Source organism: Podarcis gaigeae, assembly GCF_964106915.1.
Source record: "Podarcis gaigeae genome assembly, chromosome: 17".
Lineage (NCBI taxonomy): Eukaryota > Metazoa > Chordata > Lepidosauria > Squamata > Lacertidae > Podarcis > Podarcis gaigeae.
In genome coordinates, this window is record NC_139694.1 from 40,336,136 (window position 1) to 40,358,996 (window position 22,861).

At 46.0% G+C, this 22,861-nt stretch overlaps 1 protein-coding gene across 2 annotated transcripts in view; it reads right to left on the bottom strand.

Annotated features, from left to right (window-relative positions):
- LOC310834974 (intercellular adhesion molecule 2-like) overlaps positions 1–22,861 on the bottom strand; it is a 105,323-nt gene that overhangs the window by 77,832 nt on the left and 4,630 nt on the right. Inside the window, exons 3-6 of one of the 2 annotated variants that reach the window (XM_083719595.1) lie at positions 22,058–22,315; positions 18,929–19,246; positions 15,893–16,213; positions 13,265–13,406 (exon numbers count right to left, since the gene is read on the bottom strand). In XM_083719595.1, coding sequence (XP_083575721.1) covers positions 13,297–13,406; positions 15,893–16,213; positions 18,929–19,246; positions 22,058–22,315 — 1,007 coding nt within the window. In that variant the 3' untranslated portion in view covers positions 13,265–13,296. Of the gene's footprint in view, positions 1–13,153; positions 13,407–15,892; positions 16,214–18,928; positions 19,247–22,057; positions 22,316–22,861 lie in introns of those variants that run through there. The other variant, XM_083719594.1, reaches the window with a different exon arrangement.

The window sequence follows — 22,861 nt, forward strand, 5'->3', positions numbered from 1 at the left end:
ATGTAACAGTTCTCTAATTTTCATCCCCTGCCCCATAACCTGAAAATATAAGGCATAGGCACGAAAACTATAAGGCATAAGGATTTTTTATTCACACTTTGACATGTGAGATAATACAGTAATTTTATTCAAAATTTGAGATGCAATAGTTGTTTTTTAAAAGAACGACCCATTGTAGAAGAGAACAGTGGTTACCCAGACCTTGTTTCTGGTTGCAAAGGGACCTCCATTACAGGTCAAGCTTCAGGACCCCTGAAGGTCTGCCACTGGCTGTGTCACACACCTCTGAAGAAAAATAGCAGTATATCTTAAGGCCAGGGGTCCAGCTATTGGGGCAGGGGGCAAGTGAGGGGAAATCTCCTTTGGGGGGGCATGTTCTCCCTTGCTTCTCTTCTGGCACTGCCCATACTAAAAGGCCCACTCCCTCCAGGCCCTTCTTCCTGCATGGTGACAGCTGTCATCAAAATGGGGAACTCCTTGGGAAGACACCCTTTTCCTGCTTATTACTTGCCAGGTGTGGTTTGCACAAAAAGAATATGATAATGATGATGAAGGTGGTGAGGATGATGGTAAGTTCATCAATATGGTGCATACAAGACTTGACAGAATAACATTCCTCCTTCAGGAGGAGGGGAGGGTATTAACTGGATGGATGGATGAATAAGTCAGATTTTGCAATCTAAACTTTAACATTGTCTATCAAAGGAGACGCAAGGGTAATGAGACAAACAAATGCAGTTACATGTACTTAAGTATTGTTTAAGTTGTGGTAAGGACACAGAGGATCTCTCAAGATATTTGTTTCTTTTTATAATTTTTTCAAAATACTCACAATTTACTGTGAAACAAGTGACTCACTGTGTCCTTACCACAACTGAAACAATGCTTAAGTGTGGGATAATCAACATCATATAACCAACATGCCTAAGTCTAATTAATGCATGAAGGGGTTAATGTTATAGAGTAAGCTGCTCTGCCAGGCTTAGCTAGTTCATTCCCCTTCACCATGGGAGGAAGGGAATAAAACCTATTGTTCCCTCCCAGTCTACCTGAGAAGCTAAGGGTGTGAAGAGGTCTGAGCTGGTTGCTCTAAGCTTAAAACACATGACTCTTACAAGCCTTTAATGTCTTCATATACCGATAATTTAGGCACTTTCACCACTGTAACTAAGCAAAGTTCTACTGCCTGTGTTTTATGAATGCTGTATAGAAAAGCACATGAACCCGACCTTTGGAGAGCTTGTAAGTAAACCATTTTTTAATTTATCAAATGTGTGGTCTTTCCTTAAGCTAGGAGAAAAGGGGACTATTTTGGAAAGAATTGGGCATATTTTAAAGGTCTAGCAGCCTAGATTTCCATGCTTTAATTTGCTGGATGTTTTGTGGTTTTTAATTTCTGCTGTGGTTCTTTCACCAAAGAGTACTTGCCCCAAATGTGGATCTTGGCATCCAGGAATTCTCCTTTTATACCTATTCTTTTTTCTTGCCACCAACAGTAAGTCACCACACCTGGACAGCAAAGGAGAACACAAAAGACAAACACCTGGGTGGGATGCCACTGCCCCTCCCCTAGCTAGGCTCTGCAATGGCTTTTCCTGGAGGAATCCTACCCTACTTCCTGATGATGATGCCCTACAAGGGCTTTTTCTCAAAGAATGACCCAGCTAAGCCTGGCAGGACCACTTACTCTATGGCATTAACCCCTTCATGCATTTATCAAACTTAGACATGATGGTTATGTGAGGCTGGTAATTAAAAAGAAAGAAAGAGACTTGCTGCTGGGAGGGAGAGGCAAGTGCACAGCGGCAGCACAAGAAGGGTGGGTGGCAGCGGGGATGCTTTGCCTCAGGTACCAGAATGTCTCCTGCTGGCCCTGCTTTGGGCTATGAACATTGCTGTGAACCCCTTCAACTGAGCCCAGAAATGAACTGTCAGCAAATACACTGTTTTTGTGCACTCTGCTTTGATATTAGTATATACACTGGTACCTTGGGTTACATACGCTTCAGGTTACATACGCTTCAGGTTAGACTCCGCTAACCCAGAAATAGTGCTTCAGGTTAAGAACTTTGCTTCAGGATGAGAACAGAAATCGTGCTCCGGCGGTGCGGCGGCAGCAGGAGGCCCCATTAGCTAAAGTGGTGCTTCAGGTTAAGAACAGTTTCAGGTTAAGAACGGACCTCTGGAACGAATTAAGTACTTAACCTCAGGTACCACTGTAATACACACAAATAATTTTAGGGGTAGTGGACTTACAAAAAAGGAAGGTCTAAAGGGAAATGAAATGTGAAAATTAATAGTGAGTGATGACTAAGTACTTAATGGTAAGGTAAAGGTAAAGGTACCCCTGCCCGTACGGGCCAGTCTTGACAGACTCTGGGGTTGTGCGCCCATCTCACTCAAGAGGCCAGGGGCCAGCGCTGTCCGGAGACACTTCCGGGTCACGTGGCCAGCGTGACATCGCTGCTCTGGCGAGCCAGAGCCGCACACGGAAACGCCGTTTACCTTCCCGCTGGTAAGCGGTCCCTATTTATCTACTTGCACCCGGAGGTGCTTTCGAACTGCTAGGTTGGCAGGCGCTGGGACCGAGCAGCGGGAGCGCACCCCGCCGCAGGGATTCAAACCGCCGACGTTTCGATCGGCAAGTCCTAGGCGCTGAGGCTTTAACCCACAGCGCCACCTGGTAGTCATTCACAAAACAGGTCTTCATGACACAGACATTGTGGCATTGGCAAGCCAATTACAAATATAATGCACTTTTAAAAAAATGTTTCCATCAAGTCCACAAGTAATTGCACTGAACCTCTTGATAAATTGTAATAATTCTGCAATTCCACACTTTAGCTTGTCTTTGAAGTTTCTTTTCTTTGAGTGTCCTTCCTAGAACAAACTTCAAAGGGAGACTGCAACATGAAATTTCACATGCACACAGACACACAGACAGACACACACACACAAATCCCGGATAATACTTTGTGCATCTGATGAAGCAGATTAATTCATAATAATACATAATATTAGTTGTTATTGTATTAGTTGTTAGGATTAATCAATACACCTTGTTGTTTTTACGTACCAGAAAACTGCATCAGCAAACTCCTAAGGATAAAATGGTAGAGAGCTAGAGAACCATGCCTTTTCCATTGTTCGAAAAAGGCTGATGTCCCTCTAGATGCACTTTAGTGGGAAAGGAGAAACACATAGACTTAGGCTTCTAATGGGCTGAGATGAGCAGTACCAAACCAGAAGGTGGGCAGATGACATAACTGTAGTGACAGATGGCTCATCCCCTATTTAGGAAGGAAAGCAAGAGGCCATATTGGACCCTGGACACCTTCAGCAGGAATCAGCAGGAGTAGTGGTGAAATGCCTGTGCGTGTACCTCTCTCCTGTGGCCCAATGTGCCCACTTCATTTTTTACTTTTATTTTGCAGGGAAGGCCGTCCTTAGAGAACGTGCCCTCAGTGAGAGAGGTGCTCCTTGCCATATCTCCTGCCTTGTCCAAGAGGAAAAGGCAGGGCAGGTGAAGGTGAAGGTTGCTCTTCTCACTGCTGAGAGTGGGAAGGTGGTCAGCAGCAAGTGGAGAGGCACAGCCCCAGGGCTTTGGGGTCAGTGCAGTGGGTCTCTTGCTCGGATGGGGGGCCTAAGCAGGTGCCCAACAATGTCAACCCCTGGTGCCAGCTCTGATGCCAATCCTAAACTATTGTGAGACTACCAGCTCACCGGTATACCCTCAGATTTGCTGGCTTCCTCATTCAGCCTGCCCGCTCAGTGGCTAATTTGGCTACGGAGCCTCTTCCCCTGGACCACCAGTCCTAACAGGTTCTATGAAAGCATCGCCATCCACCTGTAGCCCAGGTGTGAGGAACCTTTGGTCCTCCAGATGTTGCTGAACTACATGGGAGTTGTAGTTCAGCAACATCTGGAGGGCCAAAACTACCTCACACCTGGTGTAGCCAATGCCTCCGCAGTAGCAAATGCTGGTTATGAATCTACATTTGGGAAGTAATCCCTTGTGCCCAAGCAGGAGGAAGCTTGCTAGGACCAAGGAAAGACCCTGCAGCACTGATAAGTTCATAGGTCTCCAGCCTTGAGATTCACAATGCATGGATGGCAATGACGTTTAAGGGCAAATCCACCTGCCCCACGGATATCTCTTGTTCCCAAAGGTGCAAGGTACATCTTCAGCTTGGCTATGTGATTAGATGCTTTAGCTCAGAAACTGGAAGGAAAGATGCAAGGTGTAGCATGAAAAATCCAGCTCCGGAGCAGAGCCAAATGACATGTTCTAGTAAACCCATTTTTAAAAATAACTTTCTATGGTTTTGATCAGTTTGATCAGTTTATGTATCCTTTTAAAAGTGTTTAAATTGAGAAGATGTTCTGGCTGGGTTTCTGCATCAGCTTTCTGCTTTTAAAAAACATTCCCCTTCTCAGCTGCTATTTGCCCTGAAATTAGCAAACAGCTGCATTCAGAACAAATTGCAGCTAAAACAGGGATTTTTTCAGGCAGGAATTGGCATGGAATCCAGATCCAGGAAGCCTTGTGGCCACTTTTTCTTCAAAATAAAAGTAGCCAGTTTAAGCACATTTTAAAGGTGGGTTGATTGTGATGCGTCATTTGGATTATTCAGATGGTGCACAGACATGTGTTTTTTATTTTTATAGTTTTCAATTGTTTTTAACTGTTTTGTGTGTTGTGGGGGAGGTTATTTGGCTGTTTCTGTTTGTGTTTTTACATAGTAATTTTATCTTGTAAACTGCCCTGAGACCTCAGGTATAGGATGGTATATAAATTTAATTATTAAGAATAATAATAGCCTGAGACAGGCCTTTTGTGGTTTTGGCACACTGGTGCTTATGATGCTCCCCTCACTTATTTCCTTACCGGGCATAAAGTGGGGTGGTTTTTATCTGTCTGGAAAAAATTGTTATTTTTTCCTGAGTTTTGTGCCAACTCCTGGAGCCAAGCTGGTGCCAAGTGCATTGCTCTGCTTTCCTTTGGGCCACATCAGTTAAGCTGATCTTCTCTGGGCAGCCCAGGACCTCCATGCACACTGCATGGACCCATGCTTGTGACCCATGGAGGTCACTTCAGTGCAGCTAACACAGCAAATACAGTGTAGGAGGCAGCAGTTACGGGCTACCAGTCTCGGCAGCCACAGCAGGCACGGTGAGTCTCCTCTTCACCCCTGGAGACTCACTCCATTGTCCCTCAAGACAGATGAATGCCAACAACAACAACAAAATTGGGTTTTTAATGGCTTTTGAATAAGTTTTCAGTGGTTATTTTTTAAACAAGCCCAGAGCATTCTGCTATTTGTCTTAATTGTTCTGTTGTAAATTGGTTTAAAAATAGGTTTTATGCCACCTTGGAAACGTAGTGCTGAAAGGCAGGATAAAACAATATTGAACAACTGGATGAATGTCTGCTGCTGGCCCCTCCGTGTGCTGGCTTGATAGGCTCGCAATTGCCTTTTTGTGTGGCAGGTGCTTCTCAGGTGGCTTATTCTATAATCCTTAACACACTTGCAGAAAGCTCCATTCAGCTCAATGAGTTACTTATGAGTAAGCATGCACAAGATTATGCTCTTATAGTCTGATTGGGAACAAGCATCTGCAAGAGTTATTCCTAGCAGCAGCCTGCATCTCAGTGATAGGAATAACAGTCTGGGCATATGGGGGCAGTTTCAGCCTGCACTTGAAGGTGCCAGGTGGTTGCAAAAAGCCTTTTTGGGAGGCCTGCAGGGTTGCTATTTCAAATTCCAACCCAAAAGCACTCTTGAATCACGTGGACATGAACTGCACCCCCTCCTAAAAAACCCACTCAGGGGGGGCATGGGTGTAGCCAAGGGGCAGCGCCCCCCCCCCCAAATCAAGTGAGTAAATAAAAATACCTAACTGACCAATCCTGCCACAGATAGCTTGGTTCTGTCCCCCTAACATAAAGCCTCCCCCCCCCCCCCATAAATCCTTGGTATTCCTATGGAGAGAACCCTGTTATATTGTGGGAATATCCATTATGAACAGATAGGAATTTGGCCAAGTATGTACTCTTATTGAACTGTATAGTTATTTTGACACAAATTTGGGGCTGTTCCCTTCACTGAACTGTAAAGATGTTTGGGCAAGACTCCTCAGGGGAAAATTAAATTGGTTTAATTTAGGGCTCATCCACCTTTTTGCTTGACCCATCTTTTGATCACAAAAGATTAATTCCCCTGGACCTGAGACTTTTTCTTGCTGCTCCATTGCTGGGCCTTGTGAAAATCTGAGCACACCTGCTGAACTGAAGCTCTGTTTAGTGAAATATCTCTTCGGATTTCCCACGCACCTGATAAGATCCAATTCAGCAGGTAAGATTGGATTTTTGCAAGGCACAACTACGAACGACAATAAGACCTGGGGAAATTTGATGGCACACAATGCGATCAAAAGACAGGTCAAGTGAAACTATGGGCGAAGCCTTGGTGTCTCCCTCATTTGTGCTAGTTAGGTGTTATGAGTTACATCCAGGCAGAGATCCATTTTCAACCCCTTTTCTACCAAGCACTTGGGGAATTATCACGGACCCTAATTTAAAAGGGCACACAAACATTTTTTAAACAAAGCTACAATCAGTGACGGGGGGGGGGGGAGTTGCAGGTGCCCATCAACAATCAGTTGTTCTGGGCAGCAGACTGAGCACCTGGTGACAGTCTCCCTGTTACTGTGAGATGCATAGTATTTCTGCTTATAGTAATCACCACACATAAGGAGACACCACACATGTGAAGAAGTATAGGGTGGCTTTATACTGCTATAGATTTGTGCGGGTGGGGGGGCTAAATGATAGGATTTTAATTATTTGAAGTGAAGTGTAGGTGGGTTCCCATGAGGCAAGACACAGTGAACTGCAAGAACCTTTATGGAACTACATAATTGGGAAACAGTGGCAAAGCAACTGCTTATATACATTTCTGAAAGCCTGGGCCACTCCCACTCCCAATGTGATTGGCTGTCTAAACTGCGAATCACGACTCAGAGTTCAAGGGCCAATGGCAGAGGTCCAAATCCTGAAATGTTCTGTGATTGGAGAACATGTATTGAATCAGAACACAGGAGCTCAGAATCCTTAGTCCAGACTCAAGCTCAGGCAAACACAGACCACTGAATACCCCAGGTATTGTAGGGACAACAGGAGGTCGGTGGAAAGGTACAGGCTAATTTTTCCTTCCAAGTCAGGGACTAACCTGGGATAGAGGCATTAACATGACAAAAGGTGTTGATGGCCCACCTGAGAGGAATCTTGGGCCTGGGCAGACAGAGGTTGCCATGGTGATGGGGTGTGTGTTTGAGGCGACACAAAAAGAGAGTCTTTTGAGCAATATGTGCTGGGAAGAAGGGCGAGATAAAAGACTAGGATCGATCTTTGGTAGGTTGGCTGAAGACTGGAAAGATGGCTTTGACTCCAGGGCTGCACTGCTGTGGTGAACAAGCCCCATTTGAACAATCCCCATTTGCCGTGTCTCAATTCTCCAAAGAAAACAGGCCCTGTGTCAGTGCCTGGAACCCCACAGACTTCTGCTATTGCTTGACAGAGCGTAGGGCTAGCGCCCAGCTTTTGTAACAATATTTAACAGATGGGGAATTTCAGCCAGTGCAGCTTTGCAATGACATAATCACAACTGCAGCTTTTGCCAGCCTGCTACCCTCCAGATGTTTTGAATAACAACTTTCCATCAGCCCAGCCTAGAAGGTACCCACCCGGCTGGCAAAGGCCGTATATGGAGCGGTATCTCAGTTCAATTGCAGGAGGGATGAGTGGCGAAATGAAGGACTCAGGAGAATGAAGAAAGCAGAGAAATAAACACTGGAAGTTGGAAGGGAGGTGGTTGATCCTGGTAGACAAGTGTAGGGTGCATGTAGGGTACATAACTGCCACTGCACAGCTCTGCTCTCTTCTCTTTTTCATGCCTGGCATCCCAGTCCCCCAGGTCGCTTTTCTTTGGTGACTCCCTTCCCCACGAGGCACTGGAGAGCTCCAGCAACTTCCTCCAGGCTGTGTGTCACACTGAGCCACTTTTGTGCCTGCTGGAGGTGGCCCTTGACCTATTTGAGGCAGCAGGAGCATGACTCACACGCGTGGGGACTCCAAAGAAAGCAAGTGAGGAAGAGATTAAGGGCTGAGTGCAACCACCTCCAGCCTCATGACTTTGTGATATCTTCCCTGCCAATCCCACCTTGCTTTCCTTTCTGTTCACTCCAGACAAAAAGGACTTAAATTGGTGTGGGTGGGTGAGAGAGAGAATTTTCTCTTTAAGCACAAATCTGCCACAGCAGAGCATATGCTATCAGTGCTGTTTCTAGAAAAAGAGGTGCCAGAACTCACATGAACACCTCCCTTGTTCTCTTACCAGGGCGATGGCGCCTACCTGAAAGGTGCCAGAACTGAGTTTCGATGAGTTCCAGCTGAGAAAAAGCTGTTTAAGATCAAATGTATTTGTCATACATAGCTCCAGTGGATGGTGGGGTGCCACAATTCTCAGGTGTGGTGTAGTGGTTAGAGTGTTCGACCAGGAACTGAGAGACCAGGGTTCAGATCCTCACTCAGCCTTGAAACTCCCTGGGTGACCTTGGGGCAGTCACTTTTTTTTAGCTTAATCTAACTTACAGGGATAAAATGCAAGGATAAAATGGGGAAGGGAAGGACCATGTATGACATCTAGACTCCTTGGAGCAAAGGTGAGATATAAATGTAACAATAAAATAAAATTTTAAAATGGTGGTCTCACTGACCTGTGGACACTGACCAAAATCTTCCAATAAAGGTACTGCATAACCTTGGCTCTGTCACCTTCGTCTTGTACTTGCATGGAGAGGGGTGAAGCAGTGACACACCTTTGAGAGTTGGAAGTTGACATTTTTCAGAAAGAATGTGGCATGTGCCTTGGCTTGCTTGCATGAGCCTGGAGCAAGACGTGCTGCAGCATGAGGTGGAAGAGCAAACTGCATCTCAGATCTGGTGTTTGGAGGCAAGTCCTTCCGCCACATCATGATTCGGCCTGCCCTTGTGTGGAGCACACTTGTCCAGACTTTTAAGAAGCTAGCAAACCACCTGGTATCCCGAGTTTAGGCTTGTGCAGAGAGCCAGCTTCGCTTGCCCAGGCCTTGGAGGACGAAGGCGGCTGAGGAGCCCTGCCAAACTTACGCTGTCATGGCAAGAACGCCCCATGCCAGAACACCCCAGCTGACCACGGACTTAATGGGCAAAATGCACTGCAAGGCTTCGATAGTGTTACTGTGTACCTAGATCAGATTGAGGCATCTGATCAAGGCCTGTATTTTAAAATGAGCTTAAAGATTTGCAAATGTTTCATGCCAGGCAGAAAACCAGCTGGCTAAGGACTTTGGCAGATGTTTATCCTCCTGGACCAGGGCCTCCCTGATTTATAGCAGGAGCCAAAATTCTCAAAGTTGTAAAAGGGAATTATAGGCTGGGAGCAAAGGTTACACTGATTGTATTACAGAATACAATCAAGCTGCAAAAATACTAATTAAGAGTTAGTAAATAGTAGGATTTATTGTTTAACAGAAAATAATACCATGTGCCTCCCGTTAGAGACTAGCCACATTTTCCTAAGGTTAAAGGGCAAGAGCTAATGGGAAAAGCAGCTGGCCGGGAAAGGGGGGTGTAAACTGAAGAGTTTTACAAGAGGGGGGAAATTTTGGACCTAGTGAGCCTGCAGGAGAGAGTGAAAAATCAAATTACCACTGCTCTGAACCTGGGAACGGGCTGCCAGATGACGTTTGGGGAAAGTTCATTGACAGAACGGATTTGACAGCTAGCTAAAATAAGAATAAGATACTGTTTCCATTGTCCTCTTCTGCGTTTAAAAAGGAGGAAAAAGTAACTGAAAATCGAAACTATTTTTATTGCTGGAGTTGTGCTCGAAAGAATTGATACAAGTGGAGACTGTTTCCCTCTAGAGGGAGCATGTGAAACTGTTACAGGAGTGTAACAGGGAGATCTCCAGCTGCAAGATAAGGATTCTGAGAACCAGAGATTGACCTTGGACCATTCAAAATGTTGACAGGAGAAGCCATTGTGACTGTCTTATGTAAGATAAGCTACTCGCTGGAACAGCTTCATAAAAAGACAGAAGACAGGATTTTTAAAATTGATAACTTGGAACAGAAAGTGACGAATTTGAGTCAAAAAGCGAGCACCAATACAGAAATAATTCAGGACTCGGCACAGGAATATACCTTGGCAGGACAAATGGTGGAGGAAAAGGAGAAAGCTGTTGTTGTGAAACCTAAAGTAGTACAAGCGGAATCCTTAGTCTTACAGAAGCAAATTGAGGACTATAAATTGAGGCCTTTTATGATTGAATCTAGCAAAAGTCAGACTTTGAGGATTGGATCCCGGCTTGGACTGAAGAAAGAAAGTTGGAAAGATCCCTCTATCCAGGGATCAATTGACTTTTGGGACATGGGCTTGGGTTTGGAGGAGATTGAAGTTTTGGGGGCCTTTGGATCTGGAGGAATCCTGAAATACGTCGTAAAACACTTTATGGACCTTAGCTTTAACTATGGAAATTTGGCTGAACTGTCCAGAAGGAATAAAAGTACTATTAGGTTGGAGTTTTCCCGAGATTTGCTCCTTAGCATTAAAGAATATGAAGAAGATCTGCAGAAGGGACTTGGAAAGGAGTTAAGAGCCTCGGACATAAGATCTCCAGGTTGATGGACTATATGGAACTGACGGAAAGGACTGGCAGAATCCTAAACCAGGGAGAGGAGTGGTGGAAGAATACTGGAAAATTTAAAGTTTATATTTAGAAATATTGTAAAAGTAATGACTGCTAGAAAAATGGTGGAATGATATTTTATGGATTTAGCAGAAATGTTATAAGAAGTTAAGTATATATAAGCATTTTAGTTTTAATGGGAGATAAGGTTAAAAAATATGTTATTTATATTATGACAGAAAATAGAGAAAGATGGAAAGGATTTGCTGAAACAATTAGTAGAAGTGGGATACAAAAAGGGAGGTGAGAGGAGGTCGAGGAAACAAGGGAAGGAAGGATAGAGTATGGAAAAGGAGGGATGTTTTTAAATTGTTTTTGTTTTGCTTTATTTATGTTTAGTTTAATGGGTTTAGGTTGTGTTTTGTATTGTTTATATATTGTACTGTATTGTTTTTCTTTTTCTTCTCTCTTGTTTTTTCTTTTTTGTCTTCTTTTCTTTTTCTTCTCCTTTTTTGTAACTTTTAAAAGTAATAAATATTATTTTGGGGGGGAAATAATAAAAAAATAAACTGAAGAGTTTTAGTTTGCAAAGGCCTTTTCTTCTACAAAGCTATCTATGTTAATGTATGAGATTTGTTGGCTTAAATGTAATTATGCAAAGGATTTAGAAAGTAAGACATGTTAGGTTCTTATGTTAGATTCTTATTTCATTGATGGTGTGTGAGAATGTGAACCCAAGATCTCTGTTTAAGACAGAATGTAAGACCATGAGCCATCTGTTTTAGCCATCTATTTTGGAATGGAGGGGCAACAAGGGCAAAAGGTGATCTGGTAATTAAGGTGCCTTGTCGAGGCAAATGTAAGATATATGGCTACTTGTCTGCCATTTATGGATAGAAGGAAATATAGCTCTTTGTCTCCCATAAAAGGTAACAGGAAATGGGTGTATCTTTTATGATTGGTTCTAGCAAACAGCCAATAGGAATTTCATCCAGGCTGATTGGACAGAGGCAGCCAAAGGAGGAGCAAGGGGGCTGGGCTGAGGAAATATAAGTGCTGACCATCAGGGCTGGAGGGGGCAGAGCTTTGGTAACCATATACCACTGTGCCTATCATTTATTTGTCTGACAAATAAATTATTATTTTAATTTCTCTATTGCTGCGTTGAATATTTCATTCCAGCTAAGCGTTAACCACAAGCAGGGTGCTACATGATTAAGTGGTGACATCTCCTGCCCCAGGTCTCAGGCAAGCTCTGCACAGGTCTGCCTGAGTGTAAAGGAGGTTCTGGTGATAGCAGCTGTATCCTAGTCTGACCTGCTAAATTGCTGTCCAGGGACCTTATGGTGAAGGGCGGCAATAAAACAAATGAAGGAAAACCACACATATAGACTTGTTCCCCTTTAACACGACTGAGTCGCAGTCATGCACTGTAGCAGTGGGGCAAGACAAATAGGACAGAAAAAGCTTCACTGCACTTTTCTTGTTTCTTCACTTGGATGCAATGCACAAAGATTCCTCTAAAGGAGAACCTTTCCCCCCTCTAGGAAAAAAATGCCCTTTTTGTTTTTCTTTCATTGGTATGCATTTGAGCTCAAACTTTCCCTATCAAAGTGACTCAGTGTCAGTTGGTGACAACTGTGCACCAGAGTTTAAGGAGGATGTTGACCAGCTGGAAGGTGTGCAGAGGAGGGCAACCAAGATGATCAAGGGTCTGGAAACCAAGTCTGATGAGGAACAGTTGGAGGAGCTGGATATGTTTAGCCTGGAAAAGAGGAGATTGAGAGGAGATATGATAGCCATCGTCCAACATCTCGAGGTCTGTTGCATGGAACAAGCTTGTTTTCTCCTGCTCTGGAGGGCAGGACTTGAAACAATGGCTTCAAGTTGTAAGTAATGAGATTCTGACTAAACATCAGGAAAAAGTTTCTGACAGTAAGAGCTGTTCAACCATGGAAGGGACTCCCTCGGGAAGCAATGGACTCTCCGTCCTTGGAAGTTTTTAAGCAGAGGCTGGATGGCCATCTGTCATGGGTGCTTTAGTTGAGATTTCTGCATTGCAGGGGTTTGGACTAGATGACCCTGGGGGTCCCTTCCAACTCTACAATTCTATCGGCAAGCCAGGCATTCCCCGTCTTATATTCGTGCAGCTGGTTGTAGACAAAGCTTCTGAAATATGAGAGGTCCTTAAAAACAATGAATGGGTGGCACATCATCCAGACAGCTACTGTCACTTGGACATCTGATTGGTGCACCTCCAGGAGAAGGAAGAGAGCAGTGGAGGGAAATAAGGCTATTGGCCTGACAACATGCCTCTCCCCACCTCCCCTGGGTGTCAGGCTCAAGACCAAGTCTGATTGTGATTCCGGCTTGTGTTACTTTTTTTTAAAAAAGGTTCACAGTACTTTTCCATGTACAAAATGCTTCATAGTTGCTTTATGACTCATAGCTCATTGCTTCTGTATTGGATGTTCATAAAACACAAGTTGTGCAGTTGTCTTTATCTCTGTGACAAAGCTTTTTTGACTTACTTAGCTTGACATTTGTTCTGCCCTCCTGGGTTCTATTTAGAAGCTGCAGGCATCCAGACCAGATAGTAGAGGAGAATGCCCACCAGCAGGAGAGATAGCATGGCTATAGAAGAAGCAGCTACAACTATAGCTGTGCAGGATTCTGAAAGTGAGAAGAAATGTAAGAGAAGAGGAAAGCAGGGAGGCGGGGCAGGCAATGTCCCTAAACATCAGCAAAGAAAGGTAACAGGCAAACTAAATCAGCAGTGGGGGGCTGTGGCCCTGCAGATGTTGCTGAAATGCATCTCCCATCAACCCCAGCCAGCATGACCAAGAGAGAAGGTTGATGGGAGTTGTAGTCCAACAACATCTGGAGGGCCAAAGGTTCCCCACCTCTGATCTAGATCCAAGGGAGAGAAAAAGCACAAACATTCATCATATTGCCCAACTTAGGTCAAGGTTCTCCGGAACATTAATGAGCAAATTGAATGCTTCAATTTCACTGTGTTCAACAAATTTGGGATCACAGTTCTCAAACAGTAAATTCAATGTCACTTTATGTCCCACAAAATTAGCTCTGAACATGCAGTAAATTTAGAGAACGTTATTGCTGAATGGGCATATCTGATTATATGTCAGCATCAACTTTCAGTACCTGAAAAGTTACCGTATTTTTTGCACCATAACACTCACTTTTTTCCTCCTACAAAGTAAGGGGAAATATCTGTGCGTGTTATGGAGGGAATGCCTATGGGTGGCGGGGGGGGGGGGAGATCTGCTGCAGTCGTGAGCAGAGGATCCATGGTTCCCCTTCCTTCCCTCCTCCGTGGCTCGCTTTGAAACAGCAAAGCGTGAGAAGAGCCGCTGAGTGGGGAGGAGAGAGGGACAGAGCCTGCTTCTTTAAAGGAGCAAAGCGGGTTGGTTGGTTGTCCGGTTGGTTCCTTTAAAGCAAGCAGGTTCTGTCCCTCTCTCCTCCCCACTCAGCTCGCTAAATAGCAGCAAGGTTTTTCAGCTCGCTAAGCCGGGGATGAGCGGGGAGGAGGAAGAAAAGCAGAGCCTGCTTGCTTTAAAGGAGCAAAGTGGGAGAGGAGAGGAGCCTTCTCCCCTTATACCCCTCCTCTGCACCTTCTCCACCCACCCCACACATGCTTCTTCTCCCCTTAAACCCCTGTTCTTCATTATTAGCAGCATCCTTCTCCACCCACCCCACGCATGCTCCTTGTCCCTTGAGTGCTTTTCCTTCCCTCCCCACTTAAAACGTGGTTACAAAGCATGGATCCACATGGATCCTCAGGATTTTTGCACTGGGTCATTCCAAATTCACCATCAGATCACATAGCATGTCCATGGCTACATCTTGCACCAAAAAAATCACACACCCACTGTTGCCTGGGGCCGCAGTGGTGCAAAAACGTGGTTACAAAGCATGGATCTACATGGATCCTCAGGATTTTTGCATTGGGCTACCCCAAACTCACTGTCAGATCACATGTCTGTGGCCACAGCATGAACCACAAAAATCATACATCCACTGTTTCGTTTAGAATATTTTTTTTCTTGTTTTCCTCCTCTAAAAACTACGTGCATGTTATGGTCAGGTGCGTGTTATACAGTATATTGTACTTTAGAGGTTGCCCTGCAAAAATCTGCTCTTTAAAGTTGAAGCACAACAAAGGGCAATTCAGATTCCCCCCAGATTGCCATTTACTCTGATTTAGCTTTTAAAAGTGGGTTTTCACAGGGAATACTAATACAAATTTTATTACGGTATTTATACCCCGCCCATCTGGGCGGCTTACAGAATATATAAAACATAATAAAGCATCAAACATTAAAAACTTCCCGATACAGGGCTGCCTTCAGATGTCTTCTAAAATTTATGTAGTTCTTCATTTCCTAGGCATCTGAAGGGAGGGCATTCCACAGGGCAGGTGCCACCACCGAGAAGCCCCTTTGCCTGGTTCCCTGTAACTTCGCTTCTCACAGTGAGGGAACTGTCAGAAGGCCCTCGGAGGAGAGGAAAGCTCTGGAGCAAAACACACACACACAAAGAGTGCTTGGACATGGAGCTGTGCCTTGGAAAGTGTGGAGGGCAGGTAAGGGTGGGTAAGATGCTGGAGAGTGGCTGCCAGTCTGAATAGTAATTACAGAGCATGCTGGACATATAAGGCACTTTAGACACATGAGTGAAACCTTACGCTGCAACTCTTTACCTGAACTGTGCCCACTCACTTGCCCTTGTCACTCAAGAGAAGGGAGAAGACAGTAGATGAGCAGCCTCCCTCAACCTGGCACTCTCTAGCTATTTTGGACTACAGTTCCCATCAGCCTCAACTGGGGGGGGGGGCTGATGTAGTCCAAAACACTTGCAAAGCTGGAGAAGGCTGGTTGGTTAGGAAGGAATCTGTTCTCTCATCAATGTATTTGTATTTGTTTGTGCGTTTAAATTATCTGTGGTAGCTATGCACTTATGCTACTTGAGGACAATGGTTCTTATACATTATGGTGAGACTGAAGCTGCACAATCCCAAAGTGGAGAAACTCACTTAAATGTTGCAAGCCCTAAGCTGAAGCATTGATTCATATAAAACAGTGGCTGGTTGGTTTGTTAAAAAGGTGACTCGGAGCACGTTATGCCTACAAACTCACCAGCTGTCCTGAGTGCCACCTTGCGGGATGCAGCAGTGAAGGGCTTTTTGTGGGGGCTGAAATCCAGCATCACGTGACAGGTAGCCGCCTTCCCATGGTCCCACGGTCCCAGGGTGATGGGGTGGGTGACTGTAACGTTGGCACGCTCAGGTCTGGTATAGTTCCAGAGTTTCTGAGAATGTAGCCTCTCTGCCCCTTTGAAGAAGGTCACTGTGAGCTTGCTGAGGGGGGCCACTCTTACAATGTGGCATTTCAGGTTATAGTGCCAGCTTTGGCCTGTGGAAGACTTCTGGAGCTCCATGATCACCTGCTCTGGAGGGTCTGAAATAACACATAAAGCAAGGGAAACATTAAGATTGCCAGGCAGCCCACTGGGCTTCCATGTTCCTCTTCTCTGTCCACTGCGCTGCCAAGATCTGAATGCGTCAAATGCCTCTTGGCAGTGCCATCCTTGATTCACACTGAACTTGTTAGTGTTGACTACACCATCCTCATCAGACCCATGGGGGACAATGTGCATGTGCTGAAGATCATCTATGCTTTTTATTTTTTAAAGGATCTCTCGCCTGATGGTTTGCAGGTTTGTGATGGCCAATGGTTTTTAGCAAACAAATTTGAATCACTGTACAAATTGACCTAATCTGCACCTCCCAGAATATGCTTTGTGCAGATTGCCACCTTCCAAATGTGCTGGTGCAATTCTTAGTTCAAAAACATTACGAAAATAAATGTTAAAACTAGTATTGTAGGGCAGAAAATACATTTAGAATTGCCATTTTGGGGGAGAAAAAACCTGTATTTAAATGCTAATTTTCATACTGATTGTTTTGTTTAAAATTATAGATTAATATGAAAATGGGACAGAACAGGTTTGTGAGTAGGCATGTACAAAACTGACATGGGGCAGAAATAGACTGATTTGTCCATTTTATTATAAATATTTGCCAACAGCAGGCGTGTGGCCCAAGGAGAGCACTGCCTAATCTTCCAAGGGCCACATGGCGGTGGTGAGCCAGAGGCAAGAGTGAGCTGAGCAACGACTGTGACTCTTACCCTTGCAGAGGTGGCTACATCTGAAGCCTGCAAACGCCAGAGGTTTCCACACACATACAAACCGCAAGCACACCTCTTCATCCACCCTCCAGGCAAGCGACAGACATTGTCATAGTTCAAGGACAGATTCCTCCAGGAGGATGCAGGGAGGAGTCTGAGAGGGGCATGGCATGGATGGGGTCACCCTGAGGGTCAGAAAAGTGAGGTTGGGGTGGGGGGCATTAGTCTCCAGACCTGAGGTACCCCCACCCCTGCCTATAGCTTTAAAATGTTATGCTTTTGTGGCAGGGGGCAGATTCCTCATAATCCTAAATGTAGTAAATTTAGCTGATTTTTGGAGTATGAAGGGAAGATGCCAGGCCAGTGAAAATAAAGGCTAAATCAGTTCTCCTGTTCAGGAGATTGCAAAAAGAGATGCCATTAAAATAGGCACAAGGAGAACTAAGTGGCAGGCCATTAAGATCAACGGACCATGCAGATGAGAAGCGGGCAGAAGCAGAAGAATTGAGAGGTGAAGGTTGCCAGGGTAAACGGGGGCAGAGGGTGTCCTTTTCCAACAGAGATTTTGGGAGGAAGGGTTTCTGGGAAGAAGGGGAGGGAATGGGCAGAGCTCCATGCAGGGACGGAAGGGCAGCAGCCAGCCTGGCAGGCTGGCTGGCAGAAGCAGGCTGTGGCAGAGGGATGAGGGGATGGTGCTTAGGATTCCTCTGAATCCACTGCTGCTGTGCTGTTGGGAAGGAGAATCCTGTGAACTCTCCCTCCATCAAGACTCAGGTTGCGAATATGTGTACAATGAACCATATATCGTAAAGACACTTATCTCCGCTGTGCCTTAATTTCTCAACAGAAATGCAACCCTGGTTAAGTGCCAGGACCTCTGGGATCTTGCTATCGTTCGGAAGGGATTGCGATGGCCTCTGTAACAATATCTATATCAAGTCCCATGTATGAGAGTGCAGAGGGACACTTTTTAAAAAAATAATAATGGGTGGCTCTCAACCCCCCCCCCCCCCGGTGCAGCTCCTGACTGGGTGGTGAGAGAAGAAGAAGAAGAAGAAGAAGAAGAAGAAGAAGAAGAAGAAGAAGAGGAGGAGGAGGAGGAGGAGGAGGAGGAGGAGGAGGAGGAGGAGGAGGAGGAGTTTGGATTTGATATCCCGCTTTATCACTACCTGAAGGAGTCTCAAAGCAGCTAACAATCTCCTTTCCCTTCCTCCCCCACAACAAACACTATGTGAGGTGAGTGGGGCTGAGAGACTTCACAGAAGTGTGACTGGCCCAAGGTCATCCAGCAGCTGCATGTGGAGGAGTGGAGACTCGAACCCGGTTCCCCAGATTGTGAGTCTATCGCTCTTAACCACTACACCACACTGGCTCCCAGAGGGGGAGAAAAGGTACTCTCAGGCTCACCCACACTTCTGCTTGTTCTGTTCCTAGAGAGCATGGATCTCTAGGAGACTTGTCACTTTCTCCACACCCTTCCTAAGGAAAATTTGCTCTTCAGCTCTAAATCAGAGCAAACATCAATCCAGAGAAATCCCAAATTGCCATTTGCTCCAAGTGAATGTGAAAGAACAGTTTTCTCCAGGGAAAAGCAGCAGGACAAGCGGAAGTGTGGATTAGTCCTCAGATACAACATTGAGACGAGGCTAGGTAGGTTGTAGAGGCCCAGTAAGCTTCACAAAAACCTGTGCTTGTACAGACTTCTGCTTGTCCCACATCTAGAAATTACGGGCCCAAAAGGTTTTCCTCTTGCCCCGTTCCATTCCCAGGGATAACCCACTCTTTAGCAATAAATTGGAACAAATGGAAATCTGGGAAAAACCTGAATTGCCGTTTGCTCCAATTGAGCACTAAAGAGTGGTTTCCCTGGGGAAAAGCAGCAGGACAAGAGGAAAGTGTGGATAAGCCCTTAACTCCTCAAAACCAGACACTTGTGCTGCCATAGCCACCATGCCCCAAACTGTCCCTGGTACAGCCACTTACATGCCACTCTACTTTGATTATTTGATGCCTTTTCCAAGAAGGGCCCTTCCGGCCTCAGGTCCAGAGCTGCGCGGCAGGTGACTTCCTCTCCATGGTCATTCTGCTGAGCGGTGATGCTGTTGCTTGTCACCACAACATTGCCGGCTTCAGGATTCCTGTGGTCCTCAAAGGTCTCCACATACAGCTTCTTCTCCCCTTTATACAAGGTCACGGTGAGGTTCCGGATGGGGGCAACATTGAAAACTCGACAAGTCATATTATACTTCTTACCCACCTCCACCTCTGGCAGCGGATCCAACACTACGCGCTCCGGAGCTCCTGGAACGGAATAAAAAGTGACAACTCTTCATTTGTTTATCTATTTTAGAGGGGCAGAAGAACATAAGGGTGAATGTTCTGCCTCTCTGTGTCTCCTCTGGAAATAATTCTTCCTGCATGCCCCCAGGATAGAGGGTGGTGTGCCCAGGCCTTAAGGATGAGGCCCATGAGGTCATGAGGCAGCCCCTCTCAGCCCACTTCCAGCTTCCTCCTTTGCAAAGTGTGTTGAACCAAAGGTGAACTGTTCCAGAAGCTTTGCTAACACCTACTTGGTAGTCAAGATAACCCCACAATCAACTGGTGGTTGTTGTAGCAGTGAGCTGATTTATGCTTATATTCACTTGCTTTGATATAGGCTAAATGGCTTTGCTGTGATGCTGTCCTTACCTGTGGGCTTGGGATACTGGGCTCTGAGCCCAGGAAGGGGAACTATGTGTCAGACTTGGGTATTTGCCACCTATGCCCTCATCTGGGCAGGTGAAGCAACGGGAAGCCTTAGGCAAAGTGGCAAATGCTGCTTTGTGTATGAAGAATGTTATGCACCTTTGCTTGGGCACAGACAAGCCATCTCTCTGCTGTGGTGTCTGTCCCATATCTGCAAAAGACTTGGGAAACTGGCAGGCTGATTTGCAGTAAGTCTATACCTTTCCTTACAAAGCTCTGGAACTGATCACTCTGGTGACATCCTTCTCTGGTATACCTGCACCCCAGCCCTCCCACCAGGCCTCTTGGGACGGACAGCAGAGCCAGAGCAGTCTGGGCATGCAGTCCCTCAGAATTCCACCAGAGGGCGAGAGCCTCTCTCTGATTGGCTACCAAGATAGCCAGCCAGAGGGGAGGGAGGGAGAATAAAAAGAGCAATTTCTGAGGGAGTGTTGAGCTAGAGATAGAGACCTGGGTTTTGGTCAGTTAGTTAATTTTCTCTTGTCCTTGATTTCCTCTTGCCCTCCCTTGGCTAGGCCTATGCATAGAGATAAAGCTAGAGATAGAATTTTCAGGGACAGTTTTGGGAGGGAGAGTTGTTGGGTTGATTCTGCTCAATGTGTGTAACATCCACTCTGAGGAAATTATCTACAGCGAGAGAAATGAGTCTTTTGGCTTAGCCTGGAAGACAGTGTGGAGTGTCTTGGGAGAGCATTCAGACAGGAGCTAACCGGAGGGCTAAGGCTGAGCCAGGAGAAGGAGAAGCCGTGAGGACACCGTCTCCTTGGGTCTCCTTCCAGCAAGAAGGGGAGACTCCCAGCGCAGCAGCCTGGCCAAAGAGCTGCTTCCGTCCGGACAAATGGAGAGGTTGAGAGAGACAGAGGCTGGCTGGCTGGCTGGCTGGCTGGCTGAGGAAAGTCCGTTCCCCGGCCAGCAGCAAGGGACAAGGGGCTCTGTCAAGAGGCGTCTCCTGCCCCCACCACCCGCGGAGAGGCTACTGTGGCCCCGGCACAAGAAGCACCACTCAAGGGGGTCCACTGGACCTGTCCCTCCTGGAGTCCCATGGCCTGGGGAAAGGCTGCTCTGGCACCAAGGGGCTCAGGAGCTGGAAAGAGGCTGTCACCAATCCACTAAGTCTGCTGGGACCAGAACGAACTCTGGGGCCCTGTGCTTGCTGTCGTGAGAGAACCTCAGCAGAACGCAAGGCGAGCAAGAAGTCACTGAAGAGGACTTGCTCTTGTTTTGATCTTTTGTGGGCTTTTGGACCTGTGCTACCTGAGGAAAGGAGCGCAAAGATGGATCAAGGGCCTGCTGGTCTTGTCATGTTTAGTCATACTTCACCGCTACCCCGCCATCCAGGGATCATGGGGCATTTAGTGTCCAACTCCTTCAGGATGCACACAAGAGACAGAGCTCCTGTATGTACATTCTGCAAAAGAATCAGCTGAATTATGCAAAACAGCAGCCTGACATGCACAAATAACGGGGAAATGGAAATTTGCTTTGCTTGCTTCCATCACAAATGTTATCACTTCAAGTCCCTGAAGCCAGACTTCCTTGATGGGCTTTACAGGGGGAGGTTTTCCTACTGGTTGTCCTTCAATGTGGAATTCTTTCCTTCAACAAAGTCAGAATCCGTGCATCTCCTAAAAGCTATTTCTGTTTTAGGATTATCACCATCATCTGTTTGTTTGGTATACCACCCTTCATCTGCCAATCTCAGGGGAGTTCACAACGTTGTTTTAGGGCTAAACTGGGCTGGGGGAGCTGGAGCTGGGAATGTCCCCTGCCTGAAACCCCAGAGAGTGCAGACAATACAGTCTAGGAGCTAGGTGGGCCAATGGTCTGACTTGGCATGAGGCAGTTTCCTGTGTCCTGTGTTCATTTCATTTTAACCAAACGCTTTTGTGCACAGTTAATAGGTCTGCCAGGCATCTTGGGGAATCTGCTCTCAGTTACAGTGCTGGGCTGGATGGGCCCAAGGTCTGACTCTGTATTTCTTATTTTCCTTGACAAGACTCATGACAGCTTACAGATAAGAACATGAACCATTAAAAAGTCCATTATTAAAATACAACTGAATATTGGTAGAATTAAAATGATATAACTATATGAAATCTGTTTAAAACATACCAATAGTTACCATAAAAGCATCACAGCACCAGCCCTTTCAATAAAAGCAGTCAGTTCTCAAAGGGCTGTTGGAAAAAGAAAGACTTCCCTGTCAGTGGGGTGCACATTCAACCACTTTCTTGTCTGGACTCCTGCTGAATTTGAATCTGTGGCTCTAAGCAGAGGAAACCCCTCCCTGTGTTCCACTGAGTAAGCTCCACTTTCCTTCAAGGTGAGCTGAATGATTATTCCAAGGCAGTCTAAAATATGACTTACGGTAAACGGTGATGGCTGCTTCCTGAAATGTATTACTTTGACATGTAGCATAACACTGTGGTTTTGTTTCCCAGCTGCTGACGTTAGTGAGGCTGAAGGCTCTCCAAGTAGGACCCTCCCCTGCTGGAACATTGTTTAAGCTGGTCTCCAGGGCAATGTTCTTGCAACTGGCACTGCAGTTTAATACAATGGAGCCTCCAAATTCCACCACAGGCTTTATGGGCCAAATCCTCAGAAACTCCTGCTCCTGCTGAGCCCCTGAAAACACAACAGATACAACTTGTATGAAAATGCAATAATATAGCAGGGAGGGTATATAAATGTTGAGGAAATTTTGGGGGGAAGCAGGGGCACTGAGTAGGGGGCAGTGGGGGGCCAGGCCCCCATATTTCTGATTAAAGGGCCAGGACACCCCAAAGTTCTTTGCAGCTGTGCATGCATGCCACGGGGCATGCTTGCATCACATGCGCAAACCGCAGGACATCAGCACACCCATAGCGTGGGTGAATGATGTCAGCACGCTGCGAGCATGCTGCAGCGGGTGCTGACATCATGAATACCTGCCACAGGGAATGTGCGTACGGTGTGCTGACGTTGCGTGGCCCTGGGCCTCCTTAATTGCGGGGGCAAGGCAGTGCACGTGGGAGGTAGTAAGGGCTTGTCCACAGTTCCTCTTGCTCCACTGCTTTCCCCTGGGGAAAACCACTCTTTAGCACTCAGTCAGAGCAAATGGCAACTCAAGTTTTCTCCAGATTGGCGTTTGTTCCAATTTAGTACGAAAGGACAGGTTTTCCCTGGGAAAGG